General features: G+C 47.1%; 1 protein-coding gene across 4 annotated transcripts in view; it reads left to right on the top strand.

Moving 5' to 3' along the window:
• HDLB (high density lipoprotein binding protein) overlaps positions 1-19,968 on the top strand; it is an 88,114-nt gene that overhangs the window by 38,156 nt on the left and 29,990 nt on the right. For 2 of the 4 annotated variants that reach the window (XM_011727756.2, XM_011727758.2), the window contains exons 2-5: positions 10,506-10,570; positions 12,116-12,228; positions 14,445-14,602; positions 16,110-16,325. In XM_011727756.2, the coding sequence (XP_011726058.1) occupies positions 12,153-12,228; positions 14,445-14,602; positions 16,110-16,325 (450 nt within the window). In that variant the 5' untranslated portion in view covers positions 10,506-10,570; positions 12,116-12,152. Of the gene's footprint in view, positions 1-6,224; positions 6,300-7,116; positions 7,167-10,505; positions 10,571-12,115; positions 12,229-14,444; positions 14,603-16,109; positions 16,326-19,968 lie in introns of those variants that run through there. The other 2 variants (XM_011727757.2, XM_011727759.2) reach the window with 2 other exon arrangements.

Below are 19,968 nucleotides of genomic sequence, written 5' to 3'. Positions count from 1 at the left end.
TTTTTTTAATTATTTTTTTGAGACGGAGTCTCGCGCTGTGGCCCAGGCTGGAGTGCAGTGGCCGGATCTCAGCTCACTGCAAGCTCCGCCTCCCGGGTTTACGCCATTCTCCTGCCTCAGCCTCCCAAGTAGCTGGGACTACAGGCGCCTGCCACCTCGCCCGGCTAGTTTTTTGTATTTTTTAGTAGAGACGGGGTTTCACCGTGTCAGCCAGGATGGTCTTGATCTCCTGACCTCGTGATCCGCCCGTCTCGGCCTCCCAAAGTGCTGGGATTACAGGCTTAAGCCACAGCGCCCGGCCCTTACTGAACTTTTTAATTAGTTCTAATAGTGTGTGCATACATTCTCCTGGATTTTCTACCAGCACAGTTATGTTGTCTGTGAATACTGGCAGTTTGGGTTCATTTTCAATTCTGATAACTTTCTTTTTCTTCCCATACTGCCCTGGCTTATATTCCTAGTTGCTATTAGGAATGGGTTAATTAGTTGAAGTTCTTCATTTGAATCTTTTTTTTTTTTTTTTTTGAGATGGAGTCTTGCTCTGTTGCCCAGGCTGGAGTGCAGTGGCATTATCTTGTTTCACTGCAACCTCCACCTCCTGGATTCAAGTGATCCTCCTGCCTCAGCCTCCCAAGTAGCTGGGAATACAGGCATGTGCCACCACGCCTGGCTAATGTTTGTATGTTTGGTAGAGACGGGATTTCGCCATGTTGGCCAGGCTGGTCTCGAACTCTTAACCTCAGGTATCTGCCTGCCTCGGCCTCCCAAAGTGCTGGGATTACAGGCACAAGCCACCATGTCCAGCCCATTTGAATCTTTTGAAATGATCACATTATCTTTGCCCCTCATGCTGTTAATGTGGCAAGTTACTTTAATCTGTTTTTCTAATATTGTACCACCCCACATTACTGGATTAAACTTTATCGTGATATATTTGTTTTTCTATTTCTGGATCAGTTTGCAAGATTGGTTCAGGCTTTGGCTTTTAAGTACCTAGGTGAGATTCAGCCACTCCTTTGTCTGTGATAAGTCCAAGCCCCCTAGCTTTGTGTGGGAGGTAATCTCTCAAAGCTTCCTTACAAAAGCATTTGGAGGCCCGCCTTTTTGTGTATTTTTGTTGTTGTTGTTGTTGTTTTGAGATGGAGTTTCCCTCTTGTTTCCCAGACTGGAGTGCAATGGCGCGATCTCGGCTCACCGCAACCTCCACCTCCCAGGTTCAAGCGATTCTCCTGCCTCAGCCTCCTGAGTAGCTGGGATTATAGGCGCCCACCACCACGCCTGACTAATTTTGCATTTTTAGTAAAGATGGGGTTTCATCACGTTGGTCAGGCTGGTCTCGAACTCCCAACCTCAGGTGACCTGCCTGCCTCTGCCTCCTTTGCAAAGTGCTGGGATTACAGGCGTGAGCCACCTCGCCCAGCCTTGTTGTGATTTTTATATTTGTTTCTTTGGAGATTGGGGAAGGTTGGTTATTGAAACTATATTTCTAACTCAGTTTGGGTAACTTATTTTTCTAGAATTTGCCCATTTCATCTGTTTTCGAGTTTTTGACACTACTCTTCTCAATAGAATTCTTACATGGATTTTTCCAAGTCTCCATTTTAGCTGTAGTTTTTGACCCCCTTTTAATTCTTAATATTGTCTATTTATACTCTTCTTTTTTCAGGAATCATTTTTGCCAGAGCTTGAACTTGTCTTTTAAAAAACTTGGATGTAGGTTTTGTTTATCCTTTGTGATATATGTCTTTTAGTTCATTAATTTCCTATCTTTATTTCCTTCTACCTTTCTTTTGTTTATTCTGGTGTTTTTTTCTAGTTTCAGTAGTGGATGATTAGCTTATTTTATTTTTTCCTCCTCGCTGATAGGATGGTTTAAAGTTACAGGACTTTCAGCAACACTCTTGTTTCATTCCACAAGGTGGGATGTGTAATTGCTTAATGGCTTAGTTTTAAATGTTTTCAGATTTCTTCCTTGTTCCATGAGTTACTTAGAAGCAAGTTTTAAAACTTACATACTCTTTAAATTTTTAAGTTGAGTTCTAATTGAGTGGTGGTCTGAGAATGTTATTATGATTTAAATCTTTACTATTTGTTTAATTTTTTTTTAGCTCCTGGCCAGGTTTTATGGTTTTTTTAAAAAGTGTCACTTTTAATCATATGTTCAATAAAGTAGATTGTGTTGTTTGCATCCTGTATACATTTTCCAATCCCACAACCTGTGTTACCAAGAGAGTTGGGTCAGTCTCACCCTTTAACCTTGGATATATCAATTTCTCCTAGTAACCTTCAGTTTTTACTTTATATGTTTTGCAGCTATGTTATTAGATACATGTAATCAGAGTTACTGAATTTTTAAATTATTGACCTTCTCTATTCTTAATAATGACTTTTATGCTACAGTCTGTGTTATATGAAAATAACATAACCAACTTTCATATGGTTAGTATTTGCTTGGAGTACTTCTTCCATCTCTTTATTTCAGCCTGTATGTCTGTATGGTTTAGGACTGTTGAATGGCTTGTAGCTGCTCTTAGAGTTGGTCAGTTTAGTCTGTTAACACTTGCTTAGATTACTGATGGGTTTGAATTCATTCCTCTCATCACTTTTGTTCTTTACCTTGCTTTTTCATTGTTTCTTTTACTTCTCTTGCCTCCTATTCTTTTTTCTGGTTTTCTCTCTTTTAATAATTATTAATACAGTATAATGTCACCAGTAATAATGTACATCATCATAATACCGCTGAACCTACCACCTAATCCAAGATCTAGAACATTGCCAATAACTTCCATTTGAATAAGAGTTTAGTTTGAATGTTAAAAACTCTCTTTTTTTCCTAGATTGTCTTTAAATTTTTACATTCATTCTCAACAAGGGCTAGCTTCTCCCCCAAATAGTAAGAATCTTGAAACCTTGCAACTTCATATCCCCCTTCCACCTTATATATTATTGCTGCCTAAGCATTTTAATTCTTTTATTTTATTTTGTACTTGCATATCCTGCTTATGTACCTATCTATAATTTAATTCCCTACAAATTTTATTGTTGATGTCAGTATAGGGTCAATGCTTGTTTCACTTTGTCTAGGTTGCTGGTTTATCAGTATTCCTTCTTTCTGGTCTCTTTGGCTTTCATTTTCTTGCTGAAATATGTCCTTCAGTAGGTCTGTCAGCCCGGATCTATTGGTAGTAATTGCTTTATCTTTGAATATGTCTATTTTATTCTCATTCTTAAATGAAAAAGAATTCTTAAATAATTCCAAATTGACAGTTATTTCTTTCATCATAATTTTTATATAGCCATTATCCTCTGGTATGTATTAAGCGGTCTGCCCTTGGTCTCACAGTATTCTTTATAAGTAACCTGTCTTTTCTCTCTAGTTGCTTTTAAGGTCTGCTCGTGTCTGTGGTGCTCTGAGGTTACACTGTAGTGTGTTTTGATTTGGATCAGTTTAAATTATCCTGCCAGACAGCTTCTCTGTCTTTTTTGGGATGAGGGAAGAATGTTGTATCATTAAATCTTAGAATTTTCTCAACTATTTTAAAAAATGTTTCTTCTCTGTTCTTTGGATTTTTTTTTCTTTTTTTTTTTTTGGAACTGCAGTTATATGTTAGAGTTTTTCATTCCATGGTTCTTAGCTCTTTCATTCGTTCCATCTCTTGATTTTTTTCTAAAATGCCCCCTTTATGTCTCTCATGCTTTTTTATAGTCTCAATCTTACAGTTCTGTCTCCTGAAGTTCTTGAGTCTAATCCTACTTCTAATCCATCCATCCTTCTGAGCTTTGGGCTTTTAGCCTCTCTACCATTTGGGTTGATCTGTGGGTATCCTTTTTAGCCTGGTGTGAGGTTTATTCTTTCCTGAGGGGGATTGCTTTCTGTTTTAATATCTCAGTTTGGGCTAGGGGTTCCTGGACAAATGGGGTTGGTTGTAGAGTACCAGTCCATTGTCCCTACAGCTCAAGAGATGCTTCTACCTGCCAGCTCAGGATAGTCAGAGAAAGCATCCTATAGTCCCCTTGACACTAGTGGCCTTTTCTTCTTCTTTTTTTGATCTACCTATCTTCTGCTGAGGGTGTAGCCCTTTTGGGGATCATGATTTTATGGAATAGGAGGGTGTCTCTTCTCACCTCCTACCTTGAGCAGACCCAAACTAATTCCCTTTGAGGGATGAAAACTCAGATGTCACAGACAGATGTTCACACTTCATTTGGTCTGAATATTGCTAGCCTTGGAATTTCTAAAATTTGCTTCTACGAACAATTTATTAGTTTCAATGTGCTAAGCCTGCTGGGAGGAAATGCTGGTTGTGAGCATCAGGGAAGCATTCTGGACGGTTATTAGCACAAAGTTAACATTTGATTTTATAGTATCTTCTGCTAACAATGTTTTAAAAACTAACTCTTTATGGTGTCCTGTGTACTAGGTACTGTGCCTGTGCTGACTTCCTAGCTTTATTGGAAGTTCCTTGACAGTGGACTGAATCCCTACCCCTTACTCTCTCCATCTCCCTCTGCAGTGCTGAGCCCTCAAAAACAAAACAGCAGCAAAAAACACACTTGCACTAGTTGCTGATTGGTTAATCCCCACGGAAAGGTTACCAACAAACCACAGCAATGACACAGAGGGAATGCTTATTTCCACATCCAGGGAGGCCCACCTGCCCAATTCCATGCTGCTGACTTAGAGGACGGCTTTGCTAATGATATCCTTGGCTCCTTCTCTGCCTCAAGCCGCAGATGTTCTCTGCCTTCTGTGATTCTGCTCCCTTCCCTTGGTGGTGTCATGAAGTGCACTGGTGTTTCTGCTGGCTCCTGGGCTTCTCCCCTGACCTTGCACATACAGTTGCCTGCTGGACATCCCCACCTGCCCAGTCAGGGCATCACACCCCCTTATCCATCCAGTCTTCCTTGAATTTTCCCCACCTACGTGAGGGCAGCTCTTCCCAGTCGCTCAGGCCAAGAACCTGTGCCTTTCTTAACTTCTTTCACACCCTCATCTGGTTAATAAGGAATCTCTTGGTGCTACTTTCCGAATATATACCAAATCTGGCCATGTATTTCATCCACTATGCCCAACATATACAAGCCATTGTCATCTTCAGACTGAACTATAGTAGGCCTCCCCTCCCCTCCCCTCCCCTCCCCTCCCCTCCCCTGCCACTCTCCACTCAGTGTCAGTGTTCCACGAAAACAACACGTCTGATCTTGCCTTCTGCTGCTGACAGCCCCCACCCAGCTCCCACCATTCTCAATAGCACCCATGCCCCGGCTGCAGGCTGTGTTGACCTGACCCCATTCCCTGGGTAAGGCTGGGTGTGCCGCTGCCTCTTGCCCTGTGTGGGACGGTCTTGTCCCCAGATACCTGTAGCTGATCCTGTGCCCTGTGCAGCATTCTGCTCACCTGTGACTTTGCTCCAGAGGTTCAGACTGACATCTCTACAGATTGCTCCACTCCCCTTAAACCTTTTACAAGAAACAGTGGCAGTTATCACTTAGTAAACACAATGGATGCAGAAGTGACAAGTCCTTCCCGGAGGGTGGAGACCCCCTGAGAGTAGGGATTCCGTTCCGCCCAGTCCTCCGTGTCCACCGTGGGCTCAGAGGCCACACACCAGTTCTTTTGCGTGTATGCACCTATGTAGAGATGGAGCCATAAATAATGCACGCTTTAAAGGAAGGGGGTTTTATATTTTGGGGGGAGATTAAGTTGATTGGCAAGGAATCGGGTGGAGATAGTTTATAAAAGTGAGGGACATAAGGAACAGACACGTGGGAATGAGGGAATGAAAGTCCGGAGCCGTCTGGGAGCTTCACTGCGCTGTAGGACCTCGTGCTGGGGGGGGGGGGGGGGGCATCCGTTTACGATGGTGGTGGGCATCCTTTGAGGTTTTCCTTCTGTGATTTTGGGGAGGTGGGCGGTACTGGTGACATCTGCTTCCAGAGCAGCCGTCTTTCCTGCTCCCTTTCTGGTTTTCGGTTGTTTCCGCTCGAGTTCTTGCGGGGCGCGCTCCCTCTGCTTTCTGGAGGTGATTAATTTCCCAACTCCTCGGCACCACCTTCCCCACCCGAAAAAAGGATGCAGAACCACGCCTGGAGTTGGGTGGGCCTCCCGGGTGCTGGGCGGCCCGGGGCGGCGGGGACCCCGGCGGCGGGGCGGGCGGGGCGCTGACGTGTCCAGGCGGGATTGGGCCGCCGCCCTATATAGCAGCCGGGGCCCGGGCGCCGCGCCTCGGAGCGTCCCGGCTTCTCCCGCGCGGCGGGCGAGCAAGCGAGCCGCAGGACCGGCGGGCGGGGGCCCACGAGTGAGCGCGCGGCACGGGGCTGGGGAGGACCGGGCCGGCGGGGTGGGCGGGCTCAGGGGGCCGCCGACGTGGAGGCCGCGGAGGGGGAGGGGCCCGGGTGCCGCGGCCCCCACCCGAGCCCCAGGCTGAGGCCCCCGCCGCGGGTGTCCTGCCTACCGCGCGTGGCGGTTCCGGGCCGGGGCCGGGCCCGGGGCCGGCTCTGAGTCTCCTCTGCGCGTGGCCGTGGCGCGGAGGAGCGCGCACAAACTTTCCCAAGTCCCGTGGCGCCGCTGGGCCGTTCTTGGCCGCAAGCTGGGCTCCCCCGCCTCCTCCCTGGGCTTCGGTGGGGCGCCCCCGGGGCCGGGGCCGCACAGCGGGGGAGGGGCGGCCGACCTGCGCCCAGGTCGCTGACGTTGGCGGGGCCGGCCCTCCCCTCCCCCCTCCCCGCGGGGGCGCCCCCTCCCCCAGCTCGGGCTGCTCCGGCCGGCGGAGGCTCCGTGTGCAGCCGGGGTGGCGGGCCCTGGGAGGCCAGCGGGGTCCTTCCCCCCAGGTGGCGGCGGGGCGGGGGTCTGGGCGCAGGCCGGGCGGCGGGGTCCCCGCAGCACCTTCACCTGCCGCGCGGGGCCCGCGCCCGTCTACGTGTTCGGGGGTGGAGAAAGCTGCTCTCCTTGGGCCTGGAGTGCAACTTGGACATGCCCCAGGGTCGTGGATGAAAAATACATTACGGAAAAATACCGAATTTGGATGAAAGGCTGGGAGGCCGAGGGGGTTGCTGTCCCTTTAAGCCTGTCCCCGCCCGCGGGCCCTCGTGGCCTGTGGGAGGGCCGTGCTGAGGTGGCATCTGCGAAAGTTCCTCCATGCAGGATGGGTGCCGACGTCCAGAACTTGGTGAGAAGTGCGGAGCCTGCCTTCTGCTCGCCAGTCGCCTGTGGCCTCTCCTAGATTTCGATCTTGTGATCTTTGCGTGGATCGGGATTTTATTTTCCCATTCTGAACTTTGGTTTGTGGTCTTGAGCAATTTTACTTTTGGAAGAGAAGTCTGGATTTTAGCCGGAGGTTTTTTGATGCCCTCCATACCCGGTCCTGTCTGGTGCTTTAAAGCGTTTGCGGGTCTCATTAACTGAGGCTGAAATGAAGTTCTTCCTGGAGTATTACTGATCATTATTTTTGAAGACTGTTGCCCATTGACTATGTAGTTGGCAAAACTTATCACAAGGGAATCAACTAAATTACTTCCTCGTTTAAAAGCAAAAAAGTAGAACCCTTCATGTGAAGCCTTTTCTGTTGCTGTCAGAAACCTGTTAAACTTGTGCTGAACTTGTAAGCACCAGGTTTCCCACGTAACACACAGCTCTGTCATGACTCCACGTTTTGCTCTACACGTATTAGGGCGGAAAGGGGTCTTGCTTCCTGCCCGTCTTCATTTAGTTCTAGTTCCGTTTGCTGAAAGTTAAATTCTGAGATGTGACCTTTTTTGCTGTGAACCTTTACACTCTGGGAAACAAAATTAAGTCCAGGTTCAGGATAGTTTGAAGTTTGCATTTGGTGGACCTGGACAGTGATTGATCCGAGCTTCCTATGGGAAAAGTAGTGGAGAGAGGCAGAATCACAAAGGGACTGGGGCCATGTGGGAGGGACTGAAGGAGACAGGAGACAGGGCTCACCTACCAGAAGGAGCCTTGGAGGAGAGTGGACTTGTTCTCCATGGCCAGAAAGGGGAAAGAAGTTGTAGATTTTGTCATAACGAGGTGGAACGTTTACAGCCGTGCAGGGGTGATCCGGGCCCTGAGAAGGCCACGAATTTCCTTTCTCTGGTGGTATTAAGAAATTGGATTAGAGTAATACCTGAGGTTCCTTTCAATCCTGATTTGAGCAGTATTGTTAGATCCAATGAGAATCTGAGATACCAGATATTTAGCCTCTGTTCTTTGGTAACTAGGCCTTCAGATAGCAAGTGGAGTTGCTGGGTGGAGAGCACACTCAGCCTGCGGCTGTCTTGGGGTTGCTGAAAGATCCACATGGAACAGGATTAAACGCTCATGGGTGTTGTCTGTGAAGGCAGAGCCGCTAGCAGGACATAGCAGTGCGGGGTGGACATGGAGCTGTAGGGGCAGCTTCTTAGGTGCTGCTTTGTTGAACCGGAGGCAGGTGGACCCTTGGGCTGCATCTCACTGGATTGGGAGCACAGAAGGAGAATGAGACAGACTTTTAAGAAAATCTCACCCAGAATTTCAGGTGGGGACAGGGTCTGCATTTACATGTGAGTCATCAAATGCTTGCTTAGAACGCATTTTTCAAAAACAAGTTTTTGAGTTGTTTAGATGATACCAGAACCCTAAATGTTAAATGTGTCTCTAGTTGTGAACCATTCGTTAGGAGCTCTGACAAACTGCCATTTGGAATCTGGAGGCTAGGTACCCGGTATCGCCCGTCAAACCAGTCTGGAGTTTTCTGGAGGTCTGCCTTCTGCCTTACCTGGCTGCCTGAGAGTCTCTGCTCGCCTGAGGAACATGAGAGGCTTTGCTCCAGGGTCTCCCTCAGACACAGGAGTAGGTTCCCTTCTGTTGAGACTCCTTTCAGTATAGGGTCTGGCTGGACTTGGCTTCTGAAGGGTGTGTGAGTGGTCTCAGAAGAGACTGACACTAGGTACACAGTGGGGATTGGCTCATCACAGCTCTGTGCTGGAGAGTCGGTGTGAGCTGACATGGACGGAACTGCATTTTGCAGACTTGTAATGTGGCTGTCACTGGGCACTGGAGACTTGCCCAGAACCTGGCTTGATAAGGGGGTGGGTGTCTGGATTTAAGAAGTGACATTGGAGCCCGGGACAACCTTGAGTGAGAGACCATGCCAGGTGGATAGTCAGCAAGCAAGAGTGGGAGGGCGGAGGGTGGATGCAGGAGACCAGAGGCAAGTGTCATTGGATACCTGTTGGGGCACCTTAGCCTAGAGTGCCCTGCCCCATTTTGCTCCCAGACTGGCCAGACACTTGGAATCTCAAGGAGCGCTTGCCAAGTTGTGAATGTGCTACTGTGACACTTTGGAGACATTTTCTTACTTTAATCTTTAAAACTTGCAAACTAGAATTTTTTGGTGATGCTTTTAAATGGAATACTCTTGATCAGTTTGTCCTACCTTTCCCCTTCAGTCTTGGGGTACATCTGTGTGTCTGGTGCATCTGGGGCCCCATAGTGTCTCTGGTTTGTGACAGGTTCCCTGTGTGACTCAAGCCCTGTATTTAGAGTTTTTAAAAAACTCATGACCAAGATTAGAATCCGGAAATACCACCAGTCCACATCCTCTGCTGGAAGGGCGAGACCCTTTTAATCCAGTCTACTGGATGCACCCCCGTTGCCATGAACCGCCTTCTCCACTCTGGACCCATGTGTCTCATGGGCAGGATTGTTTTCAGGGTGTTAGTAGTATTCACCAGTTGAGTGGGGCGTTCCTGTTACTGTCATTGCTTTTCCCATTTTAGACACATGCCTCACTCCTGTCCGCAGTTCCACCTTTTCGTGGTTGAGGAGCACATGTGGTCGCCCTCCTCCCCTCTCCAGAGTCCCCTAAGGCGAGGTGACTCACCCTCCTACTTCACAGAGTTCTTGGTCCTCCCCAGACAGCCTTTGAAGGTTCCTTTCAATCCTGCGATTTTATGACCTGGTTTCTAAATCCCCAGTGGATTAGAAAGGACTGAAGGACTTTTACAGGATAACAGCAAGAAGAACAAAGTAACTGCAAAATATACAGAGAATTCTTGAAGACAGTAGCTCTTGGTCACCATAAGCGCTGTAGAGCCCCTGAGGTCCGCATTGTGTTATAGGTCAGAGCCCAGCACAACAACCCTTCTGCTTCAGCCGTCTAGGGGTTGTGTTGGGTACAGGAAAGGTGATGCAACCATGCAGGAGAACACCAATGGTTTTGTGAGGATTTTACTTGAAAATGGTTAAGTTTAGAAGTTTGGCACTTAGAGGATCACTCCCTCGGGTCCCTGGAATAGTTGTCCTCTGCAAGGTGGAGCTGGTTCAGGTTTTATTGTAATATGTTTTGTTTCAAGCTAATGGTTTTTTTTCTTCTGAGAAACTTGCCTGAATATTGGTGTAACCAAAACATAAGTAATATCTTGACCTTTTCTGATTGGGAGGTAAAAAGATCTGGGTTGTAAAATGTAGATAAGTAACTTTTCTCTGGTTTCCTCTCTCTTCTCTCCCACTTCCTATCCCATACCAGCAAAAGCTGGCAGGCTGACAGAGGCGGCCTCAGGACGGACTTTCTGGCTACCGACCGTTTTGCTGGTAAGTGTGACCCTGTCTGAAGACTTCCTGCCCCTGGGCTGTGTGTGGGACCTGGGAGCACAGGGATGCGTATTTTCTTAGTCCTGTGTGTACCTTCTTTCTTTATATTGCACCTTCAAGTTTCTCATGGTTCGTCAGAGATGTCTCCATAGCTTCACCTCCCAGCAGGAACCATCTATAGACATGTGCCCCTTAGATGTGTCATCTGGCTTCCATCTGTTTTTAATCTTTTATTTCTTAAATGTGAATTATGTTTATTCAGTATTATCTGAATTGGGGTCTTGCTTCTCTTTAGGATTGCAGGCCTTTTCTTGAACTTGGGGAGAGGTCTTAATTATGTTATAAAAATTATGCAAAATTCGCTCCTTATTACTTGGCCTTGTTGTGCCAGTAAGTGATGCGTAGTTGTGTAAAGAAAATGGGTTCTTACTCACTGTAGTAGTTGGGAGCTCACCTGACACTGGGGAGAGGGACGGAGAGGAAGCTAACACTCCTACCTCAGAATGCTGAATGTACCCCAGTTTTCAAATAAGGGAGCTGTGGCTTTCAGAGCCCGTATCCTGCTGAGCAATGTGGCTGTGTTAATCTGAGAAACTGTGTGCCCTTGGGCCAGGTTCCCTCTGCTGCGTGAGTGCTGTGCGAGTGCTGCCCCACACCTGGGAAACAGAATGGAGGAGAATAACCAGTCAGTGTGGATCAAGGGCATTTAGCCCAATTTGTGGGTCTGTTACTGTTGCTACAAAGCACTGAGGCTGCTTTTTCCTGTCATGCAGCTACCACTGACAACCACCTGGTTAAGTCGAGATTTGGGGGTGGTTTAGTTTGGGGCCTGGATGCACCTCACAGAGAGAGACTGGCTGACTTCTTGTAGCAACTGTCATGATGCGTTTTGTAAGCATGAAGAGGTGCAGCGAGCAAACCAACAGAGTAACCAGGGTCGCTGTTAGGAGAGTGATCCTGCCGTTGACCGGTGCCTGGAGCCTGGGCCAGGCAGGTGGAAGGTTCCATGGTCCCCCCACCCCTGCAGTTAGGGGTGGTGCAGACTGTGTCTCTGTGGCTCCTGGGGTGGAGAAATGGGTGCAGACTGCCCTTAAGTGGAGAATGAGCTCCTCCATTACAGGCAACTTTTGAGAGAACAGTTAACCAGCTATATTTCTTCAACTTTCTTAAAACATGAGTGTTTTTTTTTTTTTTTTTTTTTTTTTTTTAGTTTATTAACTATCATTAGTTAATTTTATGTGTGACCCAAGATAATTCTTGCATTGTGGCCCAGGGAAGACAAAAGATTGGCCACCTCTGTTCTAGGACCTCCTTTACTTGGATTTTTCCCCCCTTTTTGTCACTTGGTGAGAGTTTGGATATCAGCTTACATCAGAGGTTGTGAGGAAAATAAAAAGGTATAGTTTGCTGGTAAAAAAGAGAATAAAAAGGTATAGTTTGCTGGTAAAAAAGAGAATAAAACGTTTGCTAAAACTCTTAAGTTAACAATCTCATAGATAATTGAGGGCTGTACTTTGACTTCTGATTTATTCTTCTTTGCTTTAGTGGTTTTCCCGGATTGTGTGTAGGTGTGAGACCAACCATGAGTTCCGTTGCAGTTTTGACCCAAGAGAGTTTTGCTGAACACCGAAGTGGGCTGGTTCCGCAACAAATCAAAGGTGACAGCCCTTTTATGTGCTCTTCCTGGCAATGTCTAAGGCATTGCTCCCTCTAAAGCCTTCACCAAATCCCATGCCCTTTCTAGAAGTACCTTTTGGCCCTGTGATTGTAGGGCAGGGAGGACCACCAGCTGGTGCACTGTTTTTGCATTGCCGTGTGTGCAGGAGCAGCTGGCCAGGCATGAGGAAATGAATCAGACACAGTGAGATTTAGAATGTGGACAGCTTTCTGGAAAACCAGCGAATTTGACCGTTGGTAATTAATGCGGTTCTTTTCACAACTGCTTTTCCTAATTGCAGTGAACTAAAATCTGGGCTGTGAAGCATCCCAGAGCAGTGGTTAAGCTAACTGCCTTGAGCACGAAGGCTGGACCCTGGCCTCAGAGTTCTCGAACGCCACTGGCTGGGATTAAGAGCAGCACTGTACAGTAGAATAGACTACAAGCCATGTGTACAATTTTTAGGATTCTCTAGTACTTATTAAAAGGGAACAGGTGAAATTAATTTTGATATTTTACCCCAATATGTCTAATACATTGTCATTTCAGCATATCTAATTAAAAAAAAAAAAAAGGAAAATCCATTGATATTTGAGATTATTTCTCTTCAAAGTCTGATGTGTATTTACAACGGCGGGACATTTCCTTCCATTTGAATGCCAAATTTTCATCCAAAATCCTTGATCTGTGTTTAGATGTTATAAAATCTTCATTTGAAAGAGCAGATTGTTCTGCTTCATTTGAAAGAGCAGGTTGTTCCAAACACACTTAAAAGTTTTCCAGTAACTAAATTGAGTATTAGTTATTAAAATTAATTAAAATATAAAATTCACTTTTCCTTAATCACACTAGCCACATTTCACAAGCTCATTTCTAGTGGCTGCTGTGTTGGGTGTTGGAACCCCAGAGCTGCTTTGTTCTGGGGGCTTGGGATCTTCCTACTGGAGCTGGCTTCCCTGTGAAGTCTGTGTTTCCCTTTCTAGAGAGGGAAGACAGCACTGAGAGAATGCACCCACCTGTCGTGTCAGCACTGTCGGGTAGGAGCGTACAGCTTGGAAGTTGATGGGCCTGGACTCGGGCATGAGCCCGTCTGATTCCAGAGGTCATCCCCCTGTCCTCTGTCACATCCATTCATGGTGTATTTCATTGGGCCTTGGTATTGCCAAGACACGGTGCTCAGCCCTGGGGATTGGGGGTTATCCAAAACAGTCACACCCTTGATTTCATGGAGATAGTGGCCAATGGCACAAAAACATGAACAAATAGGGCACTATGGAAGATGGAAGTGATAATCAGGGAACCTGATTTCCACAAGCCTTGCTGTCCTCTGCCTTGGGCAGGGCAGGGGGAGATCAGTGGCGACAATTCCCACAGCAGCCTTTTTTCTTTTCTTTTTTTTTCTTTGAGACAGAGTTTTGCTCTTGTTGTCCAGGCTGGAGTGCAATGGTGCAATCTAGGCTCACTGCAACCTCTGCCTCCCTGGTTCAAGCGATTCTGCTGCCTCAGCCTCCTGAGTAGCTGGGATTACACGCATGTGCCACCATGCCCGGCTAATTTGTATTATTAGTAGAGACAGGGTTTCTCCATGTTGGTCAGGCTGATCTCGAACTCCTGACCTCAGGTGATCTGCCCACCTCAGCCTCCCAAAGTGCTGGGATTACAGGTGTGAGCCACCGTGCCCGGCCTCCCCGGCAATCATTTTTAACCTTGTATGTTACAGTGGAAAATCAGAGTTTGCTTCAAAGGCAATTCTCACAGGTGGTGCTGGGTAGGAGGACCATTGTTTTGCAAATGTAAGGGTCTGCTTTGTGTCTGGCATTGTCGTAGTTGTGATTTTTTAAAGTATGTTATTAGACTCTAGAGGACTTAAAAATTGACGTAGCAAGGCTTGCTTTCACGGGGCTCACCCCGTTAGGGGAGTGGGGCTCACTGTGTCTGAGCTGATGTTTACTGGGGAGGCCTTGTGGATTGGGGGTAGGTTCACTGTCAGAGACTGGAAGTCTCTGACCTCCTCGAGCTCTCACACTCAGGGTGCTGGGCCTGGTAACCTCCTGGGGCCTTTTCACTATGAATTAGAAGAGGGGTGGGGGGAGTTGTCCCTGGAGCATTTGGTGTTTCTTGTTTGTTGGTCTGTTTTTAAGCACTAAAACCCTTAAAAGTGTTTTTCATGTAATGCTAAAAGTAGTGCTTCCCCTTAATCTGTGTTGGCTGGCCCAGTTGCCACTCTAAATTCAGAAGAGGAGAGTGACCCTCCAACCTACAAGGATGCCTTCCCTCCACTTCCTGAGAAAGCTGCTTGCCTGGAAAGTGCCCAGGAACCCGCTGGAGCCTGGGGAAACAAGATCCGGCCCATCAAGGCTTCTGTCATCACTCAGGTAGAAACACCATTCTTTCTTTCCTTTAAAAATTTTATCATGCAACATGTCCATGTAAATGTTTTAATTTTTTTGTTTTGTTTTGTTTTTGAGGCAGAGTCTCGCTCTGTCACGCAGGCTGGAGTGCAGTGGCACGATCTCGGCTCACTGCAAGCTCCGCCTCCCAGGTTCACGCCATTCTCCTGCCTCAACCTCCCAAGTAGCTGGGACCCCAGGCGCCCGCCACCACACCCGGCTAATTTTTGTATTTTTAGTAGAGACAGGGTTTCACCATGTTAACCAGGGTGGTCTTGATCTCCTGACCTCGTGATCCGCCCTCTTTGGCCTCCCAAAGTGCTGAGATTACAGGCATGAGCCACCGCGCCCAGCCAATTTTTAAAATTTTTAAAAATTCATTGCTGTTCTTTCTTAACCTATCCTTCCAAGCATAGCGTTTCTGAACATGCAAGATTGAGAATGCTTTGAGTAGCTAAAGGGAGAAGGCCTTCACGTTAAATCATCCCCCATCCCAGAGATGTTTCTGTCGACCACTTGTCTCTTGTCCACCCTGGATACTAGCACTCAGCAGGACTGGCACGTGGTTGTTTGCAGGCAGTGTTTGTCAGATGAATGGGTCCTGTTTTCTGTTCTCTATTCATCGTCCCACTTTCTTGAAGCAGTTAACCAGTTTCCTGGTTTTCGTTGGCTTCACTAGCCCTTCTCTCTGCTACCTGAATTTGAGATGTTGGTGAGTTTCAAAACTTTTATATAAACTCATATCTTCTGGTCATGGTGGAAAATTATCATCTCTCTGCCAGTGTTGTCCCTGAAATTAGGCTCATAAACAGCTGCATCCCAGTCCTTCCATTCTCACCTGTCTGCTATCTTGTTAGTGGTTTTGTTAAATGTACCGCAGTCTACTTGGTGACTGTGGTCTCAAACCAGGGTAGTTGATCCCCTTGCTTCTACGTTGTCCCTCCTCAGTTCTTCTCCATAAAGCAACGGGAGGGACCCTGCGCCATCAAGCAGAATATGCCTCCTGCTGAAACCCTGTGTTGACTTTTACTCCGGGTGGGATGGGTGATCCTCTGAACTGTGCCCCTCTGGTGTGCTCATCAGGTGCCCCATCTACCTCCTCGGCTTTCCTGCCTGTATACCCGTAGTTCCCTCACCTCTTAGCATGGATAGCTGCCTCGTGCTTCAGGAAGGTGTTTCCTGGCCGTCCCCAGGCTCCACCTCCCACTTTCTCTCAAACTCTCTTCCCCCTGTTGATTTCATCACAGCACTTGCTAGCTGCCTCACCATTTGTGCTGCCAATGTAGTTCTCTCCTCCTTAGGATGCCAGCCTCTTGACCTTGGCACTTTCTCCGTGTCTTTCAGCTGCTTTATCCCAGGGCTTCGAGCAGTGCCTGTGGGCAGGGTGGGGCTACTTTGTGAGTGGATGGTGATGAACACATGTTCTTTACTCCCTGTCTGTTGGCTTTCTTTTAATCTCTTAACCTTCCCTTTTTTGATCTTTTTTGAACAGGTGTTCCATGTACCCCTGGAGGAGAGAAAATATAAGGATATGAACCAATTTGGAGAAGGTGAACAAGCAAAAATCTGCCTTGAGATCATGCAGAGAACCGGTGCTCACTTGGAGCTGTCTTTGGCCAAAGACCAAGGCCTCTCCATCATGGTGTCAGGAAAGCTGGATGCTGTCATGAAAGCTCGGAAGGACATTGTTGCTAGACTGCAGACTCAGGTGGGTAGCCTGAGGCCTACTTCTCCCCAGTGACTGTGTACCCATTCCATTACTCCTGATGCAGGCTAGAACTTCACTGGACCCTTCTGCCAGTGGGACAGTTCAATCTTTCGGAGGTGGGACAGCAACATTCAGAGTCCTCTGGCATTTTTAGTGGAAAAGACTCACTAAACTAATAATAGAACTGGGACACTTACCATTTTTGCTCTTTGAGTGAATGAACTTGAAAGTAATAATAATTTTTTTTGTTTTAAGAGACAAAGTCTCACTTTGTTGTCCAGGCTCTTGTGCAGTGGCACTTCACAGGTGTGGTTACAGTACACTGTGGCCTTGAGCTCCTGGGCTCAGGCAGTCCCCCTCCTAACCTCCCAGTTAGCTGGGATTACAGGCACACCACCACATCTGGCCAAATTGAAAATTAGAAGCTTGTCCCAGAGTTTGAGACACTTAAAAGAAACTGGGCTTGCTGAGTGGTGAAGATGGTGGTCCCCATTGCTTTGCTGGTGTGTTCATTGACTACATGTTAATAGGCCCCAGATTTAGGAGATTACAAGTTCAAATTATATTTTAAGCCACTTTCCTAGTACTTGGACTTTATTGAAGAACATTTGTAATAAGCAAATCTCTGATGCATTTCTCCCTAACTGGCAGCTCTTAAAGACCAAGAAAAATGTAAACTATCTTATTAAAATGTTGCATGACTGCTGTTGTACTGCATAGGCTTATTTAGGAATGGGGGTTCTTCCCATCTGCTACTGAGTCTCCTTGATCTTGTGGGAGCTGGATCTGGAGCACGGTGGTTGGACGGTGGGGATCTGATGGGAGAGGGGCCGCGGGGTAGGAGCGCAGGGCGTAGCCAGGAGGCGAGGCAGGGGAGTGCTGCCTGATGCAGGTCCAGCTGTGCCACTTAATCACATGGGGGCATCGCGACAGTCCCCAACCCCAGCTGGCTTCATGGAGTGTTAAGTGTTAGGAAGGTGAAAGTGTTGCTTGTAATTGCCCAGCATTGTGGCCAGTGCATAATAGGCTCTGAAAGTTTTGCTGGTGTCTGCCAGTCAGTGGATATTTGAGCCTCTGTTTTGTAATGAACACTGCAGGGGAAAGGGCCACTTCACTGAATATATGGATCAGAATGAAGACATTCACCCTTGACACTCTCTCCTGCTCCTCGATTATCTTAAAACAAATCCCAGATACATTATTGTGCCTTACTTCAGGGAGACCCGTTTTTATGTATACATATGTGTAGTCATTCTGCTCTTAACTCATGTAGTCATATTGATAGTGGTTTCTTAATATTATACCTGTGTTTAACCCAGTCTGTGTTGGACTTTCCTCATCATCTCAAAGATGTTTCTTCCAGTTGGTCTGTTCAAGTCATTGTCCATACAAGGTCCCAGTGTTGCAGTTGATTATAGAGTCCTAGGTCTCTTCTCATTCTTTAACAGTGCTTAACACTGTAACAGTCCCTCCTACCCCCCCTCTTTTTTTTTTTGAGACAGGATCTCATTTTGTTGCCCAGGCTGGAGTGCGGTGGTGCAGACACAGCTCACGGCAGCCTTGACCTCCTGGGCTCAAGTGATCCTCCTGACTCAGCCCTTCAAGTAGTTGAGACTGCAGGCATGCACCATCAGGCCTGGCTTTTTTTTTTTTTTTTTGGGCAGGTACGAGTTTTCACCATGTTGCCCAGGCTGGTCTTGAACTCCTAGGCTCAAATGATCCACCCACTTCAGCCTCCCAAAGTGTTGGAATTACAGACATGAGCCACCATGCCCAGCCAGTCCTCCCTTTTTTTAATGCCATTGATTATTGGGGACTGTGGGTGTTTGGTTTGTTCTGCTAGTCACTGATTATTTTTGGTGAACTGGTATTAGATCTCTAGGGGCTTGGTTACTTCCGCAGTCAGCTTGTTTGGCAAGAAGACCCTGTAGGTGGTGCTCAGTCCGTGCTGTGATTGCTGGTTGTTCTGCTTGTACTGATTTTGAGATTGATCAGTAGGCTTAGGTCTGGGTCTTCCCTTGTAAAGTTCCCTATCAGTGGTTTGTGTAATCGTTTTTACTATCAGTTGGTGGTTGCTGCCCAGATTCGTTAAGGGTTGCAAATTATGCTTTTCTAATTCTCTCCCTGCTCATACATTAGTTGATAATTCTTGTAAAGAAGAATTTTTCTTTATCAGCAGTTGAGTGGGAAGTGCCAGATAAATAATTGATTCTTTGGCACTCCAGCGACTTCAGTGTTGATCAGTGACTCTTTTAGTGTCATTATGAACTCAGGCATTGTCCGTCATTCTTCATGCTGGAGATGCTCCATCTTTGGCCAGTGGGTCCCCTCCTTTCAGTTTTGTTCTCTGCAGCTTTCTGTCATGACCCATTAATATCAATAACTTCTGGCCAGGCGTGGTGGCTCATGCCTATAATCCCCAGCACTTCGGGAGGCCAAGGCGGGCAGATCACCTCAGGTCAGGAGTTTGAGACCAGCCTGGCCAATATGGCGAAACCCCATCTCTACTAAAAATACAAAAAAAAAATTAGCCAGGCATGGTGGTGCACGCCTGTAATCCCAGCTACTCAGGAGACTGAGGCAGGAGAATCACTTGAACCCGGGAGGCAGAGGTTGCACTGAGCTGAGATCGCGCCACTGCACTCCAGCCTGGGCGACTGAGCAAGACTCTGCCTCAAAAATAAATAAATAAATAACTTCTTAATTTCTAACACAGAAAGATGCCTTAGGCTAATCTTACATATTTCCTTCCACAGACCTTGAGTCAGCTATTTCTCTATGAACTCTGAACCTTTTGAGTAGGAAATTGCAATTGGAGACTCCAGTCTCCATAGCTGGACATGGCGACTAGGTTGTCAAGAGCTTCTAGGCTTTTTCAGAAGACAGAGCTAGGAAAATTGTGCTTTTAAGAAAGGCAAATCAGGCGGTGGGTCTCACACCTGTAATCCTAGCACTTCGGGAGGCCAAGGTGAGCAGATTGCATGAGCCCAGGAATTTGAGACCAGCCTGGGCAACGTGGCCAGACCCCATCTCTACAAAAAATAGCTGGGTGTGGTGGCGCTCACCTGTAATCCCAGCTACTTAGAAGTCTGAGGAGAAAGGATTGTTTGAGCCTGGGAGGTGGAGGCTTCTGTGAGCGGTGTGTGCACCACCGCAACCCAGCCTAGGTGACAGAGTGAGAGCCTATCTCAAAAAAGGAAAATCATGAGTTCAAAATGACTTGAAGTAATTCTTTTTTTCTGAGTTTTCCTGTCATCTTGATATAGTTAGATACATTTGTTTCCATTTATTGTCAATTTTTTTTTTTTTTTTTTTTTGAGACGGAGTCTTGCTCTGTCACCCAGGCTGGAGTGCAGTGGCCGGATCTCAGCTCACTGCAAGCTCCGCCTCCCGGGTTTACGCCATTCTCCTGCCTCAGCCTCCCGAGTAGCTGGGACTACAGGCGCCCGCCACCTCGCCCGGCTATTTTTTTGTATTTTTTAGTAGAGACGGGGTTTCACCGTGTTAGCCGGGATCGTCTCTCGATCTCCTGACCTCGTGATCCGCCCATCTCGGCCTCCCAAAGTGCTGGGATTACAGGCTTGAGCCACCGCGCCTGGCCTATTGTCAATTTTTAAAAAGTATTTCAACATTTATATGCTTG

Source organism: Macaca nemestrina, chromosome 11 (assembly GCF_043159975.1).
Source record: "Macaca nemestrina isolate mMacNem1 chromosome 11, mMacNem.hap1, whole genome shotgun sequence".
NCBI classification, from domain to species: Eukaryota; Metazoa; Chordata; class Mammalia; order Primates; family Cercopithecidae; genus Macaca; species Macaca nemestrina.
This window is presented reverse-complemented; position numbering and strand designations above follow the sequence as displayed.